Genomic DNA, 23,153 nt, shown 5'->3' on the forward strand with positions numbered 1-23,153 from the left:
AAGCAGAAGCTATGAAGAAAGTTCCTTATCACAGTGATGTAGGAAGTCTTATGTATTCTATGATCTGCACTCGACCTGATATGGTGTTTGCTGTTGGGCTCGTCTGCAGATACATGAGTAAGCCAATCAAGATGCACTGGCAAGCCGTGAAGTGGTTGCTTAGGTATTTGAAGGGATCGTTCAAGACACGTCTAGTGTTTAGAGATGAGGGTGAATTCATTGTTCGTGGGTATTGCGATGCGGATTATGCTGGTGATGCATATAAGAGGAGGTCGACGACATGAATGGTCTTCACGGTTGGAGGAAATCCAGTTAGCTGGAGGTCAAGTCTTCAAAATGTTGTTGCTTTTTCGTCTACAGAGTCCGAATATATAGCGTTGTCAGAGGCATCAAGAGAGGCAGTTTGGTTAAAAGGGTTCATGAATGAGTTTGGGTTCAGTCAAGAAGTAGTGAAGATTAACTGTGATTCTCAGCGCTATTGCGTTGGCCAAGAATGCAGTTTGTCATGAGCGAACAAAGCATGTTCAGACCAAGTATCACTTCGTTCGGGATTTGATTGATGATGGATGGGTACAAGTGGTGAAGATTGCAACAGAGTACAATCCAGCGGATATTTTTACGAAGGTTTTACCTGTTGGCAAGTTCAAAGGAGCATTGGACTTGCTGAGGGTTACTGAAGCGTGATTCAGTGATACACTTAAGTTATAAGAGCTGAGAAGGGGTTTCTCAGGTTGGTGTACATAAGAGTTAGTGAAGCTAAGCGGGTTTGCTTGGAGGTGGAGAGTTGTTGTATTAGCACAAGTTGAAGTTTGTTGAAGGTGGAGCTGATAAGGAACAAGGTGGAGTGTTGAAATATGGTGTTCCTGATCAGGTTAAAGGCTCCGGTTTAACCAAGACGTTGATATTGAAGACTCTTAGTAAAGGCTGGTTAATGATAAATCAACGAGCACGTGGAACTGCACTAGATTACGACTTAGTATATAGTCGTATTGATCTCTTAATGAAAGTAAGCCGAAAAGATTATAACGGCATTAGAGATAAGATAAAGAGAGAGAGAGAAAAAAGGCGAGAGGGAGAAGTGTCGCCATTTTTGTATCTCTGAGCTCGATTGAGCTAAGATCTCTTTACTAGTGCAGTTGCTGGTACCGTCCAGCTCCGGAGAGATATATCGGCCCTTCCACATCGGAAGAGTGCGGTGAACTCCGGGTCACCAAATCTTGTTTGCTTCTTTGTGTTTACTTTCTTTGATTGAGCTTCAGTTAGGTCGAATCGAATTAATAGGAGATCGAATCTCAACACCTTCTTTAAGTTCTCTAAGTGTTTTTTAGCTTTTTTGGGCACTTAGAAACCATCGAGCTGTCAATGCAAAATGGGATCCAAACTAATACCTTGTATCAAACGTTCATTTTCATTATTGATACTTACATTCTTAGCAAAAGAAAAAAACTGATTGTACCACCCATCATTAAACCTAGCTCGGTTAATTATCCCATACGATGTTTTCTTTAAGGTCAGGTCCATCACATAATTGTTCGGCAAATGCCAAGTGACTCAAGCCCAACAATGCGATTCAACCAAAAGAGATAAAAACAACGCGGGTTAATTTGCTAGCAGTTTTTTTTAAGTTTGCTAACAGTTATATCTAGGGGATGGTATTTTAGTCGTTTTATTTGATTTATCTGTAAGATGGACCGACATATATAAATGCGAACAGTGGAGCTGAAACACCGGTACAGTTTTGTTTATGTCTTTTAAATTCCCAAGGTTTCAGAGGGAATCTCTCTCACTTCAATACAAGCACACAATAATTAAAAGAAAATCATTACAAAATACTCCTGTGAAAGTATAGCTTGAGCTTAATTTTACACCCCAAAAAAGTATAGCTTGATAATAATCATTGTATTACATCAGATCATGCAGTCGATGCAATATCAATACAATCTTATGCCGTTTCAAATTAGTGCAGTCTTAGATCTTTTTGTACATATTGAAAGAAATGAAAGATAGCTGTATACCATTTTTGGTTTGTGAAGTACAACAGTGTATAATTTGATGTTTTTCTTTTATTTTTGAAGATACAAAACAATACTTTTTGTAGAAGTAAAACTGTAAAGTAAACCAAATACAATACTTAACACGGACTGAGTAAATAGAACAATACTTTATATTAAGGTATAATAATGGATGGGTGAAAAACGAAAATATAAAACGAGTGAATTCTTTGTAATTAACTAACCTAATCTTCTTTCGTCACATCTTTTTTTTTTGGTTCACCTTTCGTCACATCTCTATAAGGAACTTTAGGCGTGTTTGTGCCAACATACGAGCATGAAAACGCAGCGTTTCAAGATGTAGAACCGGGACTTGTGCTCCTTCGCCACATTACAACACTTTCGGGTCACGGAAGCGCCTTTTTGAGACAAGCTCCGAGAGATGGAACACTTGGTAGACGATGTGTCAGCTTGACCTTTCGTGGAACCGCTTCTAGATAGAAACGCAGGTTTCGAAGGAGTGGGTTTTGCAGAGAAACTCCGTCTAAAGATTGGTTCCGAAGAAGAATACGAAGTAGGTTTTGTCGAGAAACTTCTTGGCAATATGGGTTTTGAAGAAGAAGAAGGTTTTGTTGAGAAGCTTCGTCTGAAAACGTCGGATTTTGAAGAAAAATGAGTCGTCTCGAAGATGGAATCTTTCTTGGAAACTCTGCACAACTTTATATCATCCATGAATCAAGAGTGGGTGTTCTCGGTACTTTTGATCCAACTCTGTATATAGATGTACATCAATATAGAATGTGTGTGTGCGTGTGTTTCTTTGTTTTATGTTTGAATTATAGACAGAGCTAAGAAATGTAGAGAACTTGGAATGAAATAGGTCAAAGCTTTTAAACCACATCTTATAATAGTATAGAGCAATATAGAGATATGTGTACATTCACATATTTAATTATATAAATGTATATATCTAAAACAAAAGTTAATTTAGAGATTCGTTTTGACCAAAACAAAGAGTTTCACTTTTTAATAATTGTTATAGTTTTAGTAAAATCAATTTCCTTCATTTTATAGCTAACTTGGTAAGCAACTAAATTCCAACTTATATATATGAGTTGTTTCGAAATTTTAAGCAACTCCTAATTAAAAGACTCCCTAGTTCGTGATAAGCTAAGCTGGTGACATAGTGATGAATGATACCAGCAGTACAAAATCAGTAGACTACATGTAGTGTTGTTTGTTACCAAGCGTCTATAAATGATGGATAAACCAATACAGGATATGTGGAGTTTTGATATAGATTCAATCATTCAAACATATTATACGTTTTTTCTTCACAGTTACCATGGCATAAATCTAGATTATGGTTTAACCTGCACGATCTTCATATAAAAGTGCCAATCACAGAATCTTATTTAAGTATTTGTTGACGTCATTACTTACTTTTTGTTGTCGTTAATTACTTAATCAGAAGGCAGGTTAAATGAATTTTTTAGGAGTTGGGGACCATAATGTACGATTTAGCCAAAGAAAATTCATCAACAAATATCTTTTAGATATGTAAAACAAACAGCAAGTGAAATTGAAATTTACCTTTTCACAACTAAACCCACCAACTTATGTAGGCTTTGAAAATTCAATATGCATTTATTCATATGATACCTTTTCACAATGAAACTTTCAAAATGTAACTATTTTCATTCTGTTAATTTCTCCCCTAAGTAAAACTTGTTCTAAGAAGGAAAATGTGCCTCGAGATTCATATGATCCATGTGGAAAAATGTTATATTTTTCAATATCGGGTCAAAGAAATATATAAATAGACGATATGCCTTGGGACCATAGGCAAGGAATTGACAAAAGAACAATAATGGACCATTTACACATGTGACCATGTGAGTTCCCACAAACCATAATCAGAAGAGACTTCGCACTTCAGAGTTCTCACTATTCACATTCATTTTAGAATCTTATCAAGGTCTACTTTTAGATATAATTGTCACGATTTTGTATAGTTTTTTAAGCATGTGTGGGATCCGTTGAAAGCTCTACATGTGAATGGTTTTGCCAAACAACAAAATCAAGAAAGAAACATCATAAACTTATGGATATGTCACAACATGGACGTGATCAAGAAATTGTCAAGACTCATAAACAAAGAGAGAGAGAGAGACTTTACCTTGTATTTTTTAGCCGTTGTAACATTTTCGCCAAGACATCTTTACTTTCTTCATTAGAGAACGAGTAGCCATGTATATGCTGATGCAGCATCATCAAGATTCCCATTCGAGAAGAACCCTTTGTTTTCGGATGGAGAGGCGAAAACAAAGGAAACCACTTCACTTGTGAATCTTAATGATGCTGCATCTGCAACTACCGGCTGTTAACAACCCAAACAAATCAACCAGACAACCACAGACGAAAGACCCTAATCGGTTTAAGCTCTAAAGGGAAGCAAGAGGATTCAGAAGACAAATCAATCAGCAAGATGATTTTGGGGATAAGAATATTCAGAGAGAGAGGTGCATGAATATATACACTGCAATGAAGAAAGCTAGTTGGTTGATGTAAAATCACTTGGAAAGGGACAGAACTAGCATGAGGAGGAAACCTATCTGATGATTAACTTTTGAAAGGAAGAGAGAGAGAGAGAGAAATCACATCAACAAACACAAGCCCACTTCACTGCACAAATGTGAGGAGCAGAGGCTAGTGCTAATGAGTTTTTTTCATGTGAAATATCTGAAAATCTCGAGTGTCTTTATACACAAACCTCAAAACTTTTTTATCTCCAAAGTAATATGAAGAAGTCATTAAAGAAACATTTCCAGGTGGAGATGGCTAATGGGTTGCAAATGCAAAGGGAGACAAATTAAAAGGTTTATCAGGATGGAAAAAATTAATTAAACTAATCATATGATTGATTAGTGTGGAACAAGTGGGATTAGGAAAAATTTTAGATTAGCAATGGTCACTTACTCACTTTATTAAACTAATCATGATTAAGATTGTTCCGTTTGCGGTTCCTTACGTGTAAAGGAGACAACACTCAGAAAGCAAACAGCTTTAGATTTTTAACTGGAGGTGTTCATACACTTTAAGTCAGATTCGTGCTGAACTCTAAACTAAAATAATCATTGAGAAATAACCTGAACTGGAGATTAAGGGAAGCCACGAATAGCATTAAAAGCATATCCTTTTCATAAGCCTAACATTCCAATCAAAATGAAAAAAAAAATAGAACTTAATTATATTCATTCATACATCTTTTGACTGATAGATACCAGATAATTAGACACAAGTCACACAACACATGTTCCTCTAACGCATTAGTAAACAAAAGGAATGAACTTGTGCCTAACCTTATCAACATAATCCAAATAGCTTTGTCCGAAACTCTCCATAATCAATTCTTCCTGTAGCTTTGCCTTCTTGTTGTAGTAAACTAAGCAAACCGCTACAAGAAACAACGGGCTCAAAAAGGCGCACGCAGCGCGGTGTAGTATGTCGCAAAGAAGCACAACAGCTGTTGGAACAACCACCTTTTCAGAATATCTAGCGAGATACAGCGTTGAGACGTAATGAATAAAGCATTGTAACCACAATCAAAACCCATATCCCTACACTACCCCAATGTCCAGCAACAACCCCAACACCAAACAAAACCCGAGACTATAAAGGCGTGTTGACATCCCATTTGGGATCATGAATGCGAGCGAAGTAATCTCCGTAGAGACGTTTTCTAACGCTTACACTGACGAAGAAGAAGAACACATGAACCTTTTCTGTCTGAGAACGGATCATATCTCAACCTGGCAAGTGACAACCTATACGAGCTCTTAGTCGCTTCAAAGCTCTGTGCTCGCTGATTAAAAATGGGCCTATAAGCTATGCGAATATGGCCCAAACATTGGGCTTTGACAAGTAATGTGATGTGGGGGCACAACTATAAACTCGAGGAAGGTTCTAATATTTAATTGGCTCATTGTGTTGACTTAATGCATGTCGGGTCCTTTTCGTAGAAACCGACCGCTCGCACATGGAGCAGGTGGATGGTAGATCACTGTTATTCTCATACGTGAAAAATATGTCACTTTTTCTTTTTACATGTCCATTATTGAACGAAGAAAAATACATAAAAGGAATCAACATCAAATGTCTTTAATCACAATTCTTTTTTTTTTTTTTTTATCTTTTGAATCATATGAAAAACGTGACACGATAAAGAGAACGATGTGTCATTATTGACGTGGGGACTTTTTCTTCTTTTTTCTTGACATCAAAAACTATTATATTTTCTTATTGACGTGGGATGCATGTTGGAGTAATTTATGATAACTCATTAGTTTTTTATTTTTGAAAACTGGCCTAACTCATTAGTTTTTGAATTGCACATCAACGAGAACCACGATAAGCATTTTTATAATATTAAGTTTATGACTACAATAATGCACTCGATTAAACAAAGAATACAAGAGCATGGGTCTCTTAATTATTATTTAACTAATTAAAATCAAATAAGAAACTCTTTAAAAAACGTTTAAAATTTTGGACCTCCAATGGGAGTCTCTTATTTTTTTTTTATAACACTGGTTTTAATGTTTTGGAACAAGAAGAATACATGAAACACCCTGAATTCTAACCAAGAAAGGAAGAGAAAGGCGCATAAAAATAAAACTGACATGAAAAAGACAAAGCAGAGACTATAAGGGTATCAATGAGGAGTAAGCAGCACTCCCAAACCCAAGTCGCAAAACACATTGCTTTAAACTACGCAGACTCAAGAACCAGCTCTCTGAGCTTCCACTTCCAGAACGTTCATCAGCCAACGGGGACCGCCCAATGCAACATAGGATTGATATCGAAGATCTCGAGTGACACTAATTGCAATTTCCTCAGCTACTCTGTTCCTTAAATCCATGACATGTTCCACCGAACAAGGAAACAAGGAAGGCAAAGTTTGCCCAAAATTATCAGTCAGCTCCCTAAACCACGGAAACCTGGTAGGATCTATGAGAGCCTCCCGGACGTGAGGACAGTTGGATTCAATGATGACATTCGTATAATGCAGCGAAGCCAAACTTTCCACCACCCAACAAAAACTTTTAAGCTCAGCTTCCAATTTAGACCTGACATTCTTAAAAGCTCGACGACTGTGTAGCAGCGCCTTACAATCATGGTTCCGAATGATCCACGAGGCACCACATAAAAGTTTAGAACCGGACCAGCTAACTCCAACATTACACTTAACAACGCTAACCGGAGGAGGACACCATGAAATGGAGTTATTACATCCCTCCCCAACATCTTCCATACCACTTTGTTCACAGAAATTCGCATCAAACCACGCACCCGCATCTTCTACGGTTTTGGATGATGTCATCTCCGAGCTTGTTTGAGTCTTTTCGAAGTGGAGAATGTTTATCACCTTCCACACTTGCCACATAACCCAAGGGAAAACTCTGTTTTGCTTGTGGTGGGATCTTCGACCATTGACAAAAATCAAATGGTAAACATTAAGAAACACCGAGGATTTTGAGAATCCTGCTGCTGGTAATTGGTGGAGTCTCTTATTTAGGGGTTCTTATTTTAAAAAAAATTAAAAAATTTATAAAAATGATTTTTTTTTATTAATTAAAACATTATAAAAGATTACATTTTAAACATAGAACTTAAAAAAACATACAAACAAAGATTACTAAACTAAACGAGGATATATAAAAAGAAATTCAAGCTCAGATGTTGTCTTCATCATGTCCAAATTTACGCCATATGTGTTCAACCAAATCCGCTTTCAGTTGTTGATGCATTTGTCTATCCCGAATTCTAGTTCGAACACCCATCATATTGGCGATATTTGTAGGGATATCTGTAGAATACGTGAGATCGACATGTGAACTTTCGGTGCCTTCTCCTTGTTGGAACTCTGAAACATCAAATTGAGTATAGCCATCTCGTTCGTCTTCTACTATCATATTGTGGAGTATGATACAAGCTCTCATAATCTTCTCAATTTTGATTTTATCCCAAAAAAGTGCTGGATTTTTAACTATGGCGAAGCGAGCTTGCAAGACTCCAAAAGTGCACTCGACATCTTTGCGGACAGCTTCTTGACGTTGAGCAAATAAAACCGCTTTCGGTCCTTGTGGCATCGGAATGGATTGGATAAAAGTTGTCCATTTCGGATAAATACCATCGGTGAGATAGTAAGCCAAATTATACTCTCTTCCATTGACATAGTAAGTGACTTGCGGAGCTTGACCATTTATTATGTCATCAAAAACAGGTGAGCGATCAAGAACATTGATATCATTTAAAGTACCTGGAGGTCCAAAAAACTCATGTCATATCCAGAGATCATACGAAGCAACCGCCTCTAAAACGATTGTTGGTTTACCCGAACCACGAGAATATTGTCCTTTCCAAACGGTGGGACAATTCTTCCACTCCCGATGCATACAATCGATGGTTCCTATCATCCCGGGAAATCCACGATGCTCTCCAATATCAAGTAAACGTTGAAGATCAGCCGGTGTTGGTCTTCTTAGGTACTCATCGCCGAACAAATTAATTATTCCTTCCACAAAATTCTCCAAACATGACCGAGCTGTAGTTTCACCGAGCCGGAGGTATTCGTCGACCGTATCAGCCGCACTACCGTATGCCAAGATACGAATGGCTGCTGAACACTTTTGGAGTGGTGAGAGACTAAGCCTTCCAAGACTATCTTTCTTTTGGCGAAAGAAGTGAACTTCGTTGGAAAGTCGATCAACAATGTGCATGAACAATGGCTTGTTCATTCTAAAACGGCGTCGGAATAGACGTTGAGGATATGTCGGAGTGTCACTGAAATAATCTTTCCATAACCGTAAATCGCCTTCTTCACGATTTCTTTCGATATAGACGCGTTTTTTCCTTTTTTTTTTCTTTCTTCTTCTTGATTAACATAATCAATGGTAAAATTTTCAAAAGTATGATCAAAATTTTGATCGAAAGTTTGATCAAAATAATCATCAGAATTATCATCATCTGATCCTTCAAAAGGGTTATGAGAACTTGATGCCATTGACTTGCTTGAAACGTAATATTTTATGTAGAAATTTTGTGTTAAAAAAAGGTGATAAAAATAAAGAGAAGGAGAGAAGATGAGAGTAGTTATGAGAAAGACTTGTGATCACAATTATATAGGATCACAAGAGAGAGTGGTCAATATTGTTTACGGGAGCTTGAGAAGTGAAGAAGAAAACTAGAGAAGAGAAGAAGAGATGATGAGAGAACAAAGAGAAAGTGATGACAATTATATAGAGATGGTGAGTTATAAAATTTAGTGACATACAGACTTGTGACTACTACAATACAAGACTTATAAAATTTTGTGACTACTACAATACAAGAAGCAAACGTTACCATGCACTCCCGTGACTACAACAGACAAACCCTACTACAAGAGAGTCCCTACTACAAGACACTGACGTGAGTACAACACACTCCCGTGACTACAACACAGATCAGAAGACTACAAGAATTTTGACATGCGACTGACTCCACTCCTTCACTTCCCGTGACAATGCTAGACTCTTTCACTTCCCGTGACAATGGAACCTGTAAAAGCAAGACAAGAACATTAATCTTATTAAAACCATTTATATAAGCCATAAAGAAGACTCCGAGAGAGAACCAATAACCAAGGCAAGAACATAAGCATTTATATAATCAATCAACAGAGTGCTCAAACAACTTAGACTTAGACTAATTAGACTTAGCCTAATTAGACTTGAACTAAATTACAACATTATCTTCACCTAATTAGAGACCAACTCATTGATGAGTTTCTTTTTCAAGGTTTCTTCATACTCATCAAACGGCTCAACTTTTGCAAGTAGCCTATCAAGGAGCTTCATCTTCTACAGCCTTTCCTTGATAGCCATATCCTCCTTCTTGATGCTCCACATACCCGCATACTCAGACAGCCTTTCCTCTGCCTTTCTCTTCTTACCATTGGCCTTAGCTGACTTAACACTCGGGGGACGATCAGTCATGGATTCAGAGGCGTGAGAGGTTGATGATTGTGCGCTGTCGTCGAGCTTCCTCCTTTTACCAACGCTCTCCGTTTTAGAACTTGACAGGTCACACCATTTCTGATAGTTCCGAAGCTCCTTCCACGCATGTTCGAGAGTGAATTTCTTCTTGTGGTTGTTGAAGAAGATTTCATGCGCTTGCTTCAGAACGTCATTATCGTTTTGCCCACTGGTTCTCTCTCTGCTTGCAGCTTCAAACGCGCCACAGAACTTCCCAACTTGATCATTGATCTTGTGCCAACGCTGCTTGCAGTGACTGGACTCCGTCCTTTCACTGGCTCCAATCTTTGGTGATGCTGCGAAGTACACGGCAATTCTTTGCCAAAAAGCTCTGGATCGCTGCTCATTCCCTACAACGGGATCCTTACTAGTGTTTAACCAAGCAGATATGAGCACTTGATCGTCTATAGGCATCCATGTTCTTCTTTCTTTACGCTCTGCAGAGGTCTCACCGAGATGAGGATCTTCACTTCGCGGAGTTCCATAAAAAGGAACCTGTGATGAAGAAACATGGACACTATCTTCCCCTGAACCAAACACAATCTCTTGTTGACTATTGAGAAGGTCAACAAAATCTGATGGATGTGTATTATATGGATTAGAATCCATACCGAGGTTTTTGAAAGAAGAAAAGGCGAGAAGAAGAATGAAACGTTTGAAAGATGAAAAGCTAGAGAAGAAATATATGTCTTTAATAGATGCAAGAGAAGAGGTGACAGAAGAGGAAAAGCAAATGAGCATTTCATCACCATAAAGTACCGACCATTCATCACAACCAACCAATTAGAGTTGACATTTAGCTAACAAGCGCATTAACTCTATCTAACCATTACATCAATTCTATCTAATCGTAACCAAGCGCATTCATCACCATCACCAATAGCATTAAATCTATCTAATCATTACATCAAGCGCATTCATCACCATTACACCAATCGCATTAACTCTATCTAACCATTTCAAAAACGATAACCACAACCAGATTCATAGTCAATTAACACAACCAGATGCACAGTGAATTCACTATCAATTCCTTTCATACCACAGCTCCTAAAACATCTATCGGAGAAAAATGATTTACCTGATTCACTGTAGTCTTTGACGCCGCCGAATTTTCGTTTGATCCTCGTCTTTTCCGAACTAACATGTCGCTTGATCCGTAGTGTAGTACTCGTATTTGACAAATGAAAATGTATCAGTGGTGATCCATACATAAATCAGGAGACATAAACAATACATAACAAAGTATGATTCAGACATAAGTGACAGAATGTAGAGGCCAACACAACAACCAAATCAAAATAACTAAGACCGATTCAGGTTTGATTTCGATTTACCTTTCGGTTTGACGATCGAGAGCGAGACGCGGAGGCGTCGACAGCTAGAGAAGGATGGCGGAGCCGTCGACGATCGAGAGCGAGACGCGGAGGCGTCGACAGCTAGAGAAGGACGGCGGAGCCGTCGACGATCGAGAACGAGACGCGGAGGCGTCGAGGAGAGCCACAGAGACGAGTAGTCGTCGAGAGGGGCGCCGACTGATTCCGTCGAGGAGAGCCACATGCAACGACGGAGGCGTCGAGGATTGAGAGATAGACGCGCATGCAACGAGGAGAGCGAAAGAGAGAAGGAATAGTCGAGAGAGGCGCCGACTCATCCCGTCGAGAAGAGATCATCTTCTTATTCGAACGAGGAGAGATCAGAGAGATCGCAAGAGAGATCACAAGAAAGATGGATAGAGAGCGACGCGGAGGAAACGAGGATAGCGAGAGAGAGAGAGAGAGAGAGAGAGAGAGAGAGAGAGAGAGAGAGAGAGAGAGAGAGATGGGGTCGTCGACAAAGAGGAACCGGCGCCTCCAAACACCAACACGTGTGCAATTAGAGACGTTTCCTCTGTCCCCAATTTAAGCGACGTTATTTGCTTAATTACCTATTTTCCTTCTTTTTTTTAAAACCCAAAAACATTAATAACCCCTCATTAGAACCCCGGTTAATGCTGTTCTAAAGTAGCTGTCGTCTGTATGACTGTGTTATTAAAAAGCTGTAATAGTGAGTTTATATTCACACGCCGTTTAGCTGTTTCTTATATAATCATATCTGCATTCTCTTCTTCTCTTCATCAAATATCTTTTTTTCTTCATCATCATTTCTCACACATCTATTGTTTTATCTCTTCTTTTGTTTAAAGTAACTTAGTCTAAATCACGAGATATTGCAGTTTCCTGAAAAAATGGAATTTGTGAATAGCTCTACACCAAGATATGACTGTCTCCTCTTTGGTAAGAAGTGATGTGTAATGTGTTTTTCTATGTAAAACGTTGTAGAATAATTGGAAGCAATTATATAGATTCGGATGATACTCTATACAACAGAATTTTATTGATCTGTCTTTTTGTTTGTTTCCAATATATAGATTTGGATGATACTCTTTATCCTTTAAGCTCTGGTTTATCACAAGCATGCGCCAACAACATCATAGGTATAAACAATATAGTTTTTTTCTTCATAAGTTTTCTTTTGATTACTCATTAATATACTTGATATTTCATATGAAGAAAGAAAAAAAAATTCCTATAAAATAACGGAAGTGCCCTTGTGCAGAATTCATGGTTGAGAAGCTTGGAATAGATGAAGAGGGAATAGATGAAGAGGGAGTCGTTGAACTAAACCAAATTCTCTATAAGAAATATGGAACTTCAATGGCTGGTCTAAAGGTAATTGTTTTACCATTATAAAATATGTTGACCAAAACCTAAAAATTGATTCATCGCTAGAATCATATATATATACTTGCACCACCAAATAATTAATCACATGACAATACATGATTTATGGCTAATTAAATTGATAACTAATGCAGGCTGTAGGTTATGAATTCGACAACGATGAGTACCACAGTTTTGTTCATGGAAGATTACCTTATGAAAACCTTAAACCGGACCCGGTTCTAAGAAATCTCCTCCTCACTCTACCTTTGCGAAAACTGGTATGCATATATATCTAAATTACTTTTTCTTTGCTTAATTTCAGTTTATATATTTGTACTTGTAACCTTATGGGTTCTGTTTTTCTTTTGTAAAGGTTTTCTCGAACGGAGATGAAGTTCATGTGACCAAGGCGCTAAAGAGGCTCGGGATCGAAGATTGTTTTGAGAGAATCATAAGTTTCGAGACCTTAAACCCTAAGATCAACGAGACTTTAGATTACCTTCCTGAGATCCCGGTTATCTGTAAACCAGCAGAGAGTGCATTCGAGAAAGCCTTTGACATTGCACAGCTCAATCCTCACACAACCGTAAGCTTCGAGAAGATAAAAACTAATTAATTAGAACTAAATACAACGTCTATCTATATTTAATGTTATTAATGAATCTTGTACAGTTGTTCTTCGACGACAGTGTACGTAACATCCAAACCGGAAAAGCCTTGGGTCTCCATACAGTCCTGGTAAGAACGGGTTAAAATCTTGAACCAAACCAACTAAAACCTATTTATATTATCTCTAAGACTCTAACATACGTTGAGACGTGCATGTATAACCATAATTTCTTTTAGGTTGGTAAATCCGAAAAAGTGGAAGGAAGTGATCACGCGTTAAAGAGCATTCATAACATGAAAGAAGCATTTCCGGAGTTATGGTCGGAATCCATCAACAAAAAATCTGAAAGAATTGGTTATGCCACACGGATCTCGATTGAAACTTATGTGCAAGCTTAATTATTTAACATGTTTATTTTTAGTTTCTTAAAAAAGTTTACATATATATATATATATTGTTGGAACTCGTTTTTTGACAAAATGGTTTTAGACCATATTTCGGTAAGTTTCTGGGAGAAGACGTTCGTCGGAATAACCGAATGTTTGACACTAACCACATGTCAAAATCGTAGTGGTTTGAATGAGAAATAGAGATTTAAAGTGAGTTACTTGAAAATCTTATAAAGTTTCAAAATTTGGCTAAATATAAAAATTAGAAAATAACCACTTTAGAGATTATGGATTTGGAAAATGGTCTTAATTTGTTAATTGGACATTATATCCATTAACTTATTATTGCACCAAACTTATGATAATCTTTTGTGTTAAATTGATTTTACACAAAAAAACAAATCCATATTGAAGTATATTAGTGTTTTTCAAATTGGTCAAACATAATATCTTCATTTTAATCACACAATAAAATCTAGGTGATAATGGTGTTTGACTCATCTTTATTGTGATTAATATATGTATTAAAAGTCTCCATAATGCACTTGTACGTTTTTGTTTTGTAAAAGCCACTAACTTGTGCTTCTCAATCTCTTTTCTATATAAGGCTAATAAGCCATTTAGAAAAACAGACTCATATGATCAACAACAACAAAACCAAGATCTTCCGCTTGAATATTTTTCTTAGTTTTTGAATCTGAGAGTACAACACAAAATTAGGTTCGATAGATTCTGTTTTTCGGTGATGGTAAACAGAAACAATGCTGCAGTTGTATCATGAGAATCTGAGCGCCATGAAACCGTCACACTATGAGGCGTTTAAAGATTTTAGGGAAGAGATTAACTATCTCGACTCTGCAATTCTTCTTTATTTTTATATTTCGGTATTGTAATTTTAATTTATGTTCTTATTATTCTTTACAAATATCAGTTGTCCTATGGTAGTAAAATAAGATTCCTACACTCTTAAATCTTTAAATATTGTTTATGCTTTTGCACTAACAATACTGATATTTTTTAAAAATTCTTGTTTTTAAGAACAGGTTAATCGACAGTCTCGAAACAAAATCTGGATAACCAGCTTTTGATATTGTGTAAAGCATGTGTTCTTGAGCTAACATTTTTTTTTGGAGGATCAGTTGAATTATTTAAAATAATTCTCCTGCACTTACGTGTTTAGGTTGTGGTGTTTAATTATTGATTATATTAAATTGCAAAATTTAATGATTTTAAAAAAATTATGTCAGTTTTTGATCATTTTCAATATGGTTTTTTGAAAAGAAAAAGAAAAAAAATTGATGTTGGTCTTATATCAAACCGTTACAAATTGCAAAGGAAAAGGGTTTATTGCTTTTGGTCAAAGATATGTTTTAACTATTGGTATTTCATTAGTAAAAACAATACGTTGAATAAAACGTTTTCCTGGATTTGTTATTGTGGAGTTATTGTTTAAACATTATTAGTCATATGTTTGGTATTGAGTAGTATATTAATCTGGGTTTGGTTTCTAGTGAACAAACCCATATTTCAATATAGCTAAACCAAAGTGATTAATAAAATCTTGATCTTTAAGAGATCGAATGGTATATATTTGGAAATGGAATTAGTGAGTCGACGTCCCAAATTTAGTTTGGGAGAGGTCTGCCACATATATATCATTTGGCATAGAAAATAAAATGTTTGTTGATACTGATCAAAACTATTTCGTCAATACTTAAATGCAATTTGTAAAAGGATTGACCATGAAAAAAAAATTGAAAATTCTAAAACCAATATGACTGAAACTGACATGTGTTTTGTAGTTTCTAAAGTCAATATGGTTGAGAATAATCATATATAATTGTGTGGTTTTGATGGCAAAAATAATATCTTGTATATTTGCTAAAAAAATGTTTGGAAAAGATCCAAAACATACAAGTTAGATTTATTAATTAACTTGAGAGAACTATGAAAATAGTTGTATGTAAAATGTGAATTTCTAAGAATGAAATACATTTTCTGAAATTGCTTTTTATTCATTTAAATCTAAAAGAGTTGTAGATCAATTTTCTAAACTCTTAAGAGATGTTAAATGTAATTAAATATGCATATTCTTAAGTTATCTCAAGAAATGTGGGGGAAACTTTGATTACCATATAAAGTTATCGGCAAGAGGCCAAATGAACTTTGTGATTGTTATCACAATATGATTTTATTTTTTAAAAGAAAAGAAAAAAAAACTAGTGTCATGCACTGAATTTTGTGTACAATGATTAATTGTATCTTAAAAAAAAGATGACAAAAATCATTAGACAATTGATCTCGACTAATCTCAAGTGATTATGTTCATTATGATGACAACCTAGGATCTTATATTAAAGGTATGTCATGAGATCAAGTTGTTATATCATCTAAAGGAATGAGTAGCCTGTAAATTAAGATGAGGTTTGGCGGTAACTCAACCTAACTGACTGGAGATCCCAAGAAATAGGTTCAAGGAGACAACTAAGTCAAACTTGCCCAAAGCATTGTAAGACTTCGGTATATACCCAGTTCCTATGATGATTAAACAGTGCTACATGTAAGGAATATAGGATAAGCATTAGCTTTTAATGATTTGTGTCCATAGCTTTGAGATATGAATGGAGTAGTACATGATACTCCTCTAAACAAAGTTAATGGCAAATCACCTTGTGAGTGTGAAATGAGGCCGTTTCTAGGAGAATGAAGGAAATGCTATATTCTCCAAGTTCACTCATGATTAACCAGGACTGTTCACGACCAAAATGAGCACAATAGAGAACCTAGTTCTGTGAGAGAATGAAGATGTGTTATAGCTATTGTCTAGGTTTACTCCAAAGCCCGGGAGGTTCAAGACATCATGGCCACCTCCTGGCCGAGTAAATCCGATAGCTATTAACAATGACTGGTTCAAGGCTGAAAAATTGCTACCAACTCATCATGCAGTGAATTTCTCGTTTGTACTCACAAAAGTCTTTAGGTCGAGTCTTGTCTAGGAAGTCAAGTCTGTCGAGTCATCTAGTGTCTAGAGTCATTTCTATTCATGTGGGGGATTGTTGGAACTCGTTTTTGACAAAAATGGTTTTAGACCATATTTCGGTAAGTTTCTGGGAGAAGACGTTCGTCGGAATAACCGAATGTTTGACACTATGAAATAGTGTAACCACATGTCAAAATCGTAATGGTTTGAATGAGAAATGGAGATTTAAAGTGAGTTACTTGAAAAGCTTATAAAGCTTCAAAATTTGGCTAAATATAAAAATTAGCAAATAACCACTTTAGAGATTATGGATTTGGACTACGGTCTTAATTTGTTAATTGGACATTATATCCATTAACTTATTATTACACCAAACTTATGATAATCTTTTGTGTTAAATTGATTTTACACAAAAAAGCAAATCCATATTGAAGTATATTAGTGTTTTTCAAATTGGTCAAACATAATATCTTCATTTTAATCACACAATAAAATCTAGGTGATAATGGTGTTTGACTCATCTTTTTTGTGATTAATATATGTATTAAAAGTCTCCGTAATGCACTTGTATGTTTTAGTTTTGTAAAAGCCACTAACTTGTGCTTCTCAATCTCTTTTCTATATAAGGCTAATAAGCCATTTAGAAAAACAGACTCATACGATCAACAACAACAAAACCAAGATCCTCCGCTTGAATATTTTTCTTAGTTTTTGAATCTGAGAGTACAACACAAAATTAGATTCGATAGATTCTGTTTTTCGGTGATGGTAAACAGAAACAATGTTGCAGTTGTATCATGGGAATTTGAGCGCCATGAACTCGTCACACTACGGGGCGTTTAAAGATTTAAGAAAAGAGATTAACTATCTCGACTCTGCAATTCTTCTTTATTTTTATATTTCAGTATTATAATTTTAATTTATGTTCTTATTATTATTTACAAATATCAGTTGTCCTATGGCAGTAAAATAAGGTTCTTACATATATTATATAAGTAATTAATGTATAATAAAATAAAAGTATCCAAGATATACCGTTTATTGTTGCTGCAACGGTTGATATATATGGTCTCTATGTATTTGAACAACAAAACATGTATTATCTGTTTTCGTAACACTTAGGTTAATTAGAAAAAGTAATTGTTAACTTTTAGTTTATGTTGTTGGGAGAATTCTGCTCATGTTGTTCCGACTGCTGATTAGTGATTATAGCATTCTGCTAAGTCATGAGTTACACCATCTTAATACATTAAGGTGTATATTTTGAATAAAGTGTTCTTGGACAATATGTTCATCTATACCAAGTTTCTGAGTCATATAATCAAAATGGCGACAACAACAAAGACAGGTTCAGATATAACTTGCGCCTTGCATTTCGCTTTATAAAGTGACCAACATCAATCCTTACAACTCAGATATGAGTAAGAACACAACCAAATCTCTACGTCTCTCTCTCTTGTTCGTTTTACCTAATCACAATAGCTTAATAAGTTCAAAAATTCATTGGTCGTATTTTCAATTGTTCTTCGATGTCAGCAACCGTAACATTGAACCCGGGAAACGTGTGGGTGTCCACACCGTATGGGAAAGTAAAAGAAGCAGTGACTTACAAGTATAAAACAGAATTCAAAGCCACCTGTGTGTTTTATCTTTCTGTGTTATTAGGCTCAGCGTCGGGATGTGGACCTATCTCAGTGAAACATCGGCACTGGTCTCCAAAAAAATTTGAAAAAACATATACATGAACATATGACACTATATTATAGAAAAAAAATTATTATAACTTTTATTAGTAAAATATTGAACAAAACTTAGGTTCACCTTTAGGATGAAGGGTTAAATTCACCTCATCTCTTATAATCAACCTAAGTGCCATGTAGGACTAGTTAAAAAATGTAATAAAATTAAAAAAATAAATGGCTGAAAAAAACAACACGATGTTAATGCTGTCTGCGAAACCCGAAACTCTAAAAATCTAAAATCTAAATCCTAAACCAAAAACTTAAACTTTAAACCCCAAATTATAAACCCTAAACTCTAAATCTTAAACTCTAAACTCAAATCGTAAACCCTAAACCCAAAACTCTAAACCATAAACCCTAAATACTATCATAAATCCTAAACCCTAAACCATAAACCCTAAATACTACCATAAATCCTAAACCCTAAACCCATCACTTGATTAAGGTTCAGGTTTAGTATTTAAGGTTTAGAGTTAAGTTTGATGGTTTAGGGTTTATGGTTTTGGGTTTAGGATCTAGGAATTTAGTATTTAGGGTTTATGGTTTAGAGTTTTGGGTTTAGGGTTTATAGTTTTGGGTTTTGGGTTTAGGATTTAGTATTTAGGGTTTATGGTTTAGAGTTTTGGGTTTATGGTTTAGAGTTTGGGTTTAGGGTTAAGGGTTTAGATTTTTGGGTTTAAGTTTAGGATTTAGGGTTTAGAGTTTTGGGTTTAACTTTTAGATTTTTTGAGTTTCGGGTTTTGCATACGTTGTTAACGTCGGTATTGTTTTTTCTCAAATTTTTATTTTTTTTTATTTTGTTACCTTTTTTAACTAATTCTATATGGCATTTTGGTTGGATATAAAAGTTGAGCCAGAGTGGTGAACCCAAGTATTGTTCTAAAATATTTACGGCCTCTCTCAGATCCTATATTAATTAGGCTGTGACCTCACACAAAAAAGAAGTGGGTAGCTATTGCATTGGAGCATGATTGGTTGTGACCTTACACAAAGAGGAAGGCGTAGATATCGCATTGGAGCATATTCACAACATACGTGAAGCTCTTTCTGAACTTTGGGAAGCTGTTGACGACAAAGCCGTGGAGATTAGATACATCATACATGCAAAGAAACCATTGCTTAAACAAACATTTCACTCACATTTCTCAGCTGACAGTAACTTAAAAAATAGCACAAAGACTACTTAATCACTGTGAATAGAATAATTTTCAGGGATTACAGAACTGTGAGATGGAACTGTAATCACTTTTACAAAGCTAAAAACATGACTAAATCAAGACATCTTTTTAGCATCCACTTGCTTTTCTTCTTTTACCCGATACAAAAGAATCTGACTCATGATAATACCATTGGTGAAAACCGCAAGAACAATACCCAAAAGCATACTAAACGGAGCATTCACCTGAACGGTAGTGAAAACCCTCGCCATGGACCCACCCAAGTTCATCAAACAAGTCAAGAAACTAAGCTGCCCAGTGCTTTGACTTCTAAAATTCTTCCAAATCTGAGGCACCCTCGCGGACAAAAAAATCAAATGCTTAGAAGCGTAGAGAGCTTCAAAGACCAAAGCATCAATCTTCCCAGCGAACAAAGCCGGCGCTAACGCAAAGTACACAACCACTCTAACCCAAGCCGAAACAGAGAGAGGCTTGGAGAAGTAGTAGATACAACCCATCAAGATCAAAGCTTGGATCAGAAGAAACGCAATCTCACCGAAAGCTGAGAAGGGCAGCTTCTTGTGGAGACAGTAGGCGAGCGAGATCGTGTAGCCCACGACTTCTAGCTCGAATGCTGTAACGCTAAGGCCTCTTACGCTCTTGTTGTCAACTATTTTCATTATCTAATTACATAAAGTTACAGACTTTTTTATTTAGAATATATGAATCTAGGGAAGTAGAGTGTTGTGAGATTGAGTTTGGAAACCTGAGGAAGCTTGACGGTCATTGAAGCTGCGACGAGGAAGTAACTGAGCAGCTTCGTGACGAGAGGGAAGAGACAGTCTTTCGCCGGAAAGTGGCCGTGCCGGAGGGAATTGGAGGCGCAGAGAAGGTCGATGCCAAGATAGTCCATCGCTTTCTCCATCGTGGGATAAACGAAAGGACCAGACGTTAGTTGCTCTTCGTCGTTGACTTGTTTTGTAGATTAGATTTTGGTTTGTTAATACGGTTTAACCGAACCGAACTTTCCTGAACCGAACCGTTCAATATTCGGTTGGTTTGGTAAAAATATTTGGTTTTCAGTTTGATTCGGGTTCGGTAATCGGTTAGTTCGGTTTTCTAAAAAAATTTGTTTTCCAAACAATAGCAATCGTAACCGAAATTTTGAACCGAACTAAGATAACCAAACTAACTGAAATAACCGAATCGAACTAACCAAAATCCGAAAAAATAACCAAATAACCGAAATTTTTCAAATTTTATTCAGTTCAAACCGAAAGTGTAACTGAACTAACCGCAAAACAGAAAAATTTGGTAAAAAAATTTTAAACCGAACTAACTGAAAATCGAACTGAATTTTTTTGTCCATTTCGGTGAGATTTTGATCGATCTGAACTAAATGAATTCCGAACTAACCGATCCAATCTACCCGAATAAACCCAACCGTAGGCCTACTAGTTATAGCCAAAAAGAAAAACTAAACCAATTCGATTTTGGTTTGGTTTATCCATTTTATTTTAATTGGGTACGGTTTGAACCGGTTACGGAGCTTCTTCAAATCAGAAATGAAACCTAATTACACGAAAACACTCGAGTTTTGTTCCTCCTCGTCGCCGGCACCGGGAAGCTACGATGGCGAAGAGAGAGATTAGTAGCACTCTGAGAAACCTAAAGGTTTGTCTTTTATCCCTACAAGTAGCTTATCAATCAATATACACACATGCTTGCCTTGTATCTTCACGGTTTTGAAGCAAATCACTCGTTGATTGGAACGGGTTTTCTTGAGCTTAAAAACTTAGCCTTTAGAGCTTAGCGCAAGTTATAGAGTTGATTTGAGGACCAAAGTTGCAAACTTTCACTAGAGAAATTGCGTTATCAATCAATCATGTAGCTCTTACGACTTGTAATGATTGGTGCTCTTTTGTCTGTAGTTTATGCAAAGGTCTGCTCTCAAAGAGGAGAAGAAGAAGAAGATTGATGAAGAGCCTAACGAGAGCTTTCCTTCCCTTGGAACTGTTGCAAAGAAGTGGTACTTGTTCGTTTAGCTTATTACTTGATGATTAATGTTTTGTATGTCTTGTCCTAACCTTTTATTCTTGTTGTTTTGGAATCTTGATTGATTACTTCTCTGTGCTCATGAATCATGACAGTAGTTCTTATAGTTTTGGTTATTTGTCAGTGTGTTTGTTTGTGTGATTTTATTTTGAATTGCAGTGTGGTCATAACAGACTGGGATCCTCAGCCAGGAGCATCGTTAGGACGCATGTCGTTTCAGTCTTTCAACCCTTCTATCGAGGTCTGTGTCAGTGGCGCTATGGCCTGAGATAGTTTTTACGGTTCATGTTGTGGCTTTCTATGATTAAAAAACTCTTACTTTCATAGAAACTGAATGAAGAGGCGATAAGCGGTGGACAAACAGATGCTTCTCCCACAAGCTCTAGCAGTAACGGTGGAAGAATGTCTTTCAGGTCTGTGTACCCTTCGCTTTTGCAAATCCTTTTGGTTGGTTCAATGCGAGATCCATTTGTCACCTATCATTTGCTTCTCTTTTTACATTTTTAAAACTGTAAGTAGCCAAAACGTAATCCTCTTTCAGTGAACCGAAGAAGGTTGAGACAAGCCGGGAAACAAATGGTGGTGACTTGAAAAGGAAACAGCCCGAGGAACAAAACCATCCAAGCAAGTCCGTGAGGAGCAGCGACAAACCATCACCAAGCAACAGACAAGGCGATGATGGTTTCAAGAAACCCAAGAGCTGGAGCGGTTTGAAACCACCAAAACCTCAAACCAAAAATTAGCTAAAGCTCAGCGACCTAGTTCAAATTAGTTCACATGTTTTATTAGATCATTCGTCGCCCGCTGTCTGTATCATCATTCACATGGTGTTGATGGTTGTTTTGTGCTTGTGTTTATCTCCAGATATATGATGAAACGGTTTTGACTTTCAATTAAGATTACTACAAGTATCATTCATGTGATCAAACAGACTCTACAATACCATTGGTAAACAAAGTAACAGTTTCTTCCTCCATGCTTTCTGTAACGACCCTGATCTTGTTTTGGTGGAGCCTTTTTGGTTTTATTAAAACTAAAGCCCAATTCTCTTTTTTTATTTTGTCCTATATTGGAAGTTTAGAAAACTTACCTCATTTTCCTCCCTCTATATAAGAAACTCAATCCTTCTCTTTATTCTCATCAAGTCAAAGTATTTCTTTGCATGTGACGAGTTGTTGTTGAATTATCCGACGACCAGTCACTAGTGAATTTTTCCGGTGGGATTTCCGGATGAGCTTCCGGCGAGATTTCTAGGCGAGCTTCCGGCGGGATTTCTGAACGAGCTTCCGGTTGGTTTTTCTAGTAAGTTTGTCGCTTCCATATTTCTAGTTTTAGGAATCTATTTTAGGGAAGTTACTATTTTAGGAAAGTTTCTAATTTAGGAAATAAGTATATTAGGGAAGTTTCTATTTTAGGAAAATTTCTATTTTAGGAAAGTTTCCATTT

At 36.5% G+C, this 23,153-nt stretch overlaps 6 protein-coding genes across 7 annotated transcripts; 2 read left to right on the forward strand and 4 right to left on the reverse strand.

Moving 5' to 3' along the window:
• Positions 1-2,128: 2,128 nt before the first annotated feature.
• On the reverse strand, positions 2,129-4,808 carry LOC106417317 (small polypeptide DEVIL 18-like). Its single transcript, XM_022695901.2, has 2 exons — positions 4,171-4,808; positions 2,129-2,762 (listed from the first exon to the last, which is right to left on the reverse strand). The coding sequence occupies exon 2, from the start codon at positions 2,721-2,723 to the stop codon at positions 2,301-2,303; it is 423 nt and encodes a 140-aa protein (XP_022551622.1). The 5' UTR covers positions 2,724-2,762; positions 4,171-4,808; the 3' UTR covers positions 2,129-2,300.
• Positions 4,809-6,771: 1,963 nt separating this feature from the next.
• LOC106407580 lies at positions 6,772-9,892 on the reverse strand. The gene is made up of 3 exons (XM_022696387.2): positions 9,806-9,892; positions 9,535-9,593; positions 6,772-7,474 (listed from the first exon to the last, which is right to left on the reverse strand). Exons 1-3 carry the CDS (start codon positions 9,890-9,892, stop codon positions 6,772-6,774), a joined length of 849 nt encoding a protein of 282 aa, XP_022552108.2.
• Positions 7,905-11,812, reverse strand: LOC125582107 (glutathione S-transferase T3-like). The gene is made up of 2 exons (XM_048748626.1): positions 11,151-11,812; positions 7,905-10,596 (listed from the first exon to the last, which is right to left on the reverse strand). The coding sequence occupies exons 1-2, from the start codon at positions 11,281-11,283 to the stop codon at positions 9,896-9,898; spliced, it is 834 nt and encodes a 277-aa protein (XP_048604583.1). The 5' UTR covers positions 11,284-11,812; the 3' UTR covers positions 7,905-9,895.
• A 330-nt stretch (positions 11,813-12,142) lies between these two features.
• Positions 12,143-17,877, forward strand: LOC106417325 (suppressor of disruption of TFIIS-like). 2 transcript variants are annotated; one of them, XM_048748628.1, is made up of 8 exons: positions 12,143-12,345; positions 12,480-12,545; positions 12,668-12,780; positions 12,927-13,052; positions 13,148-13,360; positions 13,447-13,512; positions 13,621-13,831; positions 17,745-17,877. In XM_048748628.1, exons 1-7 carry the CDS (start codon positions 12,297-12,299, stop codon positions 13,780-13,782), a joined length of 795 nt encoding a protein of 264 aa, XP_048604585.1. In that variant the 5' UTR covers positions 12,143-12,296; the 3' UTR covers positions 13,783-13,831; positions 17,745-17,877. The 2 variants fall into 2 exon arrangements, with proteins under 2 accessions (XP_048604585.1, XP_048604584.1); XM_048748627.1 differs by lacking the exon at positions 17,745-17,877 and having other exon boundaries at positions 13,621-13,864.
• Positions 17,878-19,610: 1,733 nt separating this feature from the next.
• LOC106417331 (mannose-P-dolichol utilization defect 1 protein homolog 1) lies at positions 19,611-20,698 on the reverse strand. Its single transcript, XM_048748629.1, has 2 exons — positions 20,419-20,698; positions 19,611-20,335 (listed from the first exon to the last, which is right to left on the reverse strand). Exons 1-2 carry the CDS (start codon positions 20,575-20,577, stop codon positions 19,769-19,771), a joined length of 726 nt encoding a protein of 241 aa, XP_048604586.1. The 5' UTR covers positions 20,578-20,698; the 3' UTR covers positions 19,611-19,768.
• A 484-nt stretch (positions 20,699-21,182) lies between these two features.
• BNAC02G09980D lies at positions 21,183-22,621 on the forward strand. The gene is made up of 5 exons (XM_013858157.3): positions 21,183-21,326; positions 21,584-21,681; positions 21,867-21,948; positions 22,035-22,120; positions 22,249-22,621. The coding sequence occupies exons 1-5, from the start codon at positions 21,285-21,287 to the stop codon at positions 22,448-22,450; spliced, it is 510 nt and encodes a 169-aa protein (XP_013713611.1). The 5' UTR covers positions 21,183-21,284; the 3' UTR covers positions 22,451-22,621.
• The last annotated feature ends 532 nt before the right edge of the window (positions 22,622-23,153 follow it).

The sequence above is a fragment of the Brassica napus genome, chromosome C2, assembly GCF_020379485.1.
Source record: "Brassica napus cultivar Da-Ae chromosome C2, Da-Ae, whole genome shotgun sequence".
NCBI classification, from domain to species: domain Eukaryota; kingdom Viridiplantae; phylum Streptophyta; class Magnoliopsida; order Brassicales; family Brassicaceae; genus Brassica; species Brassica napus.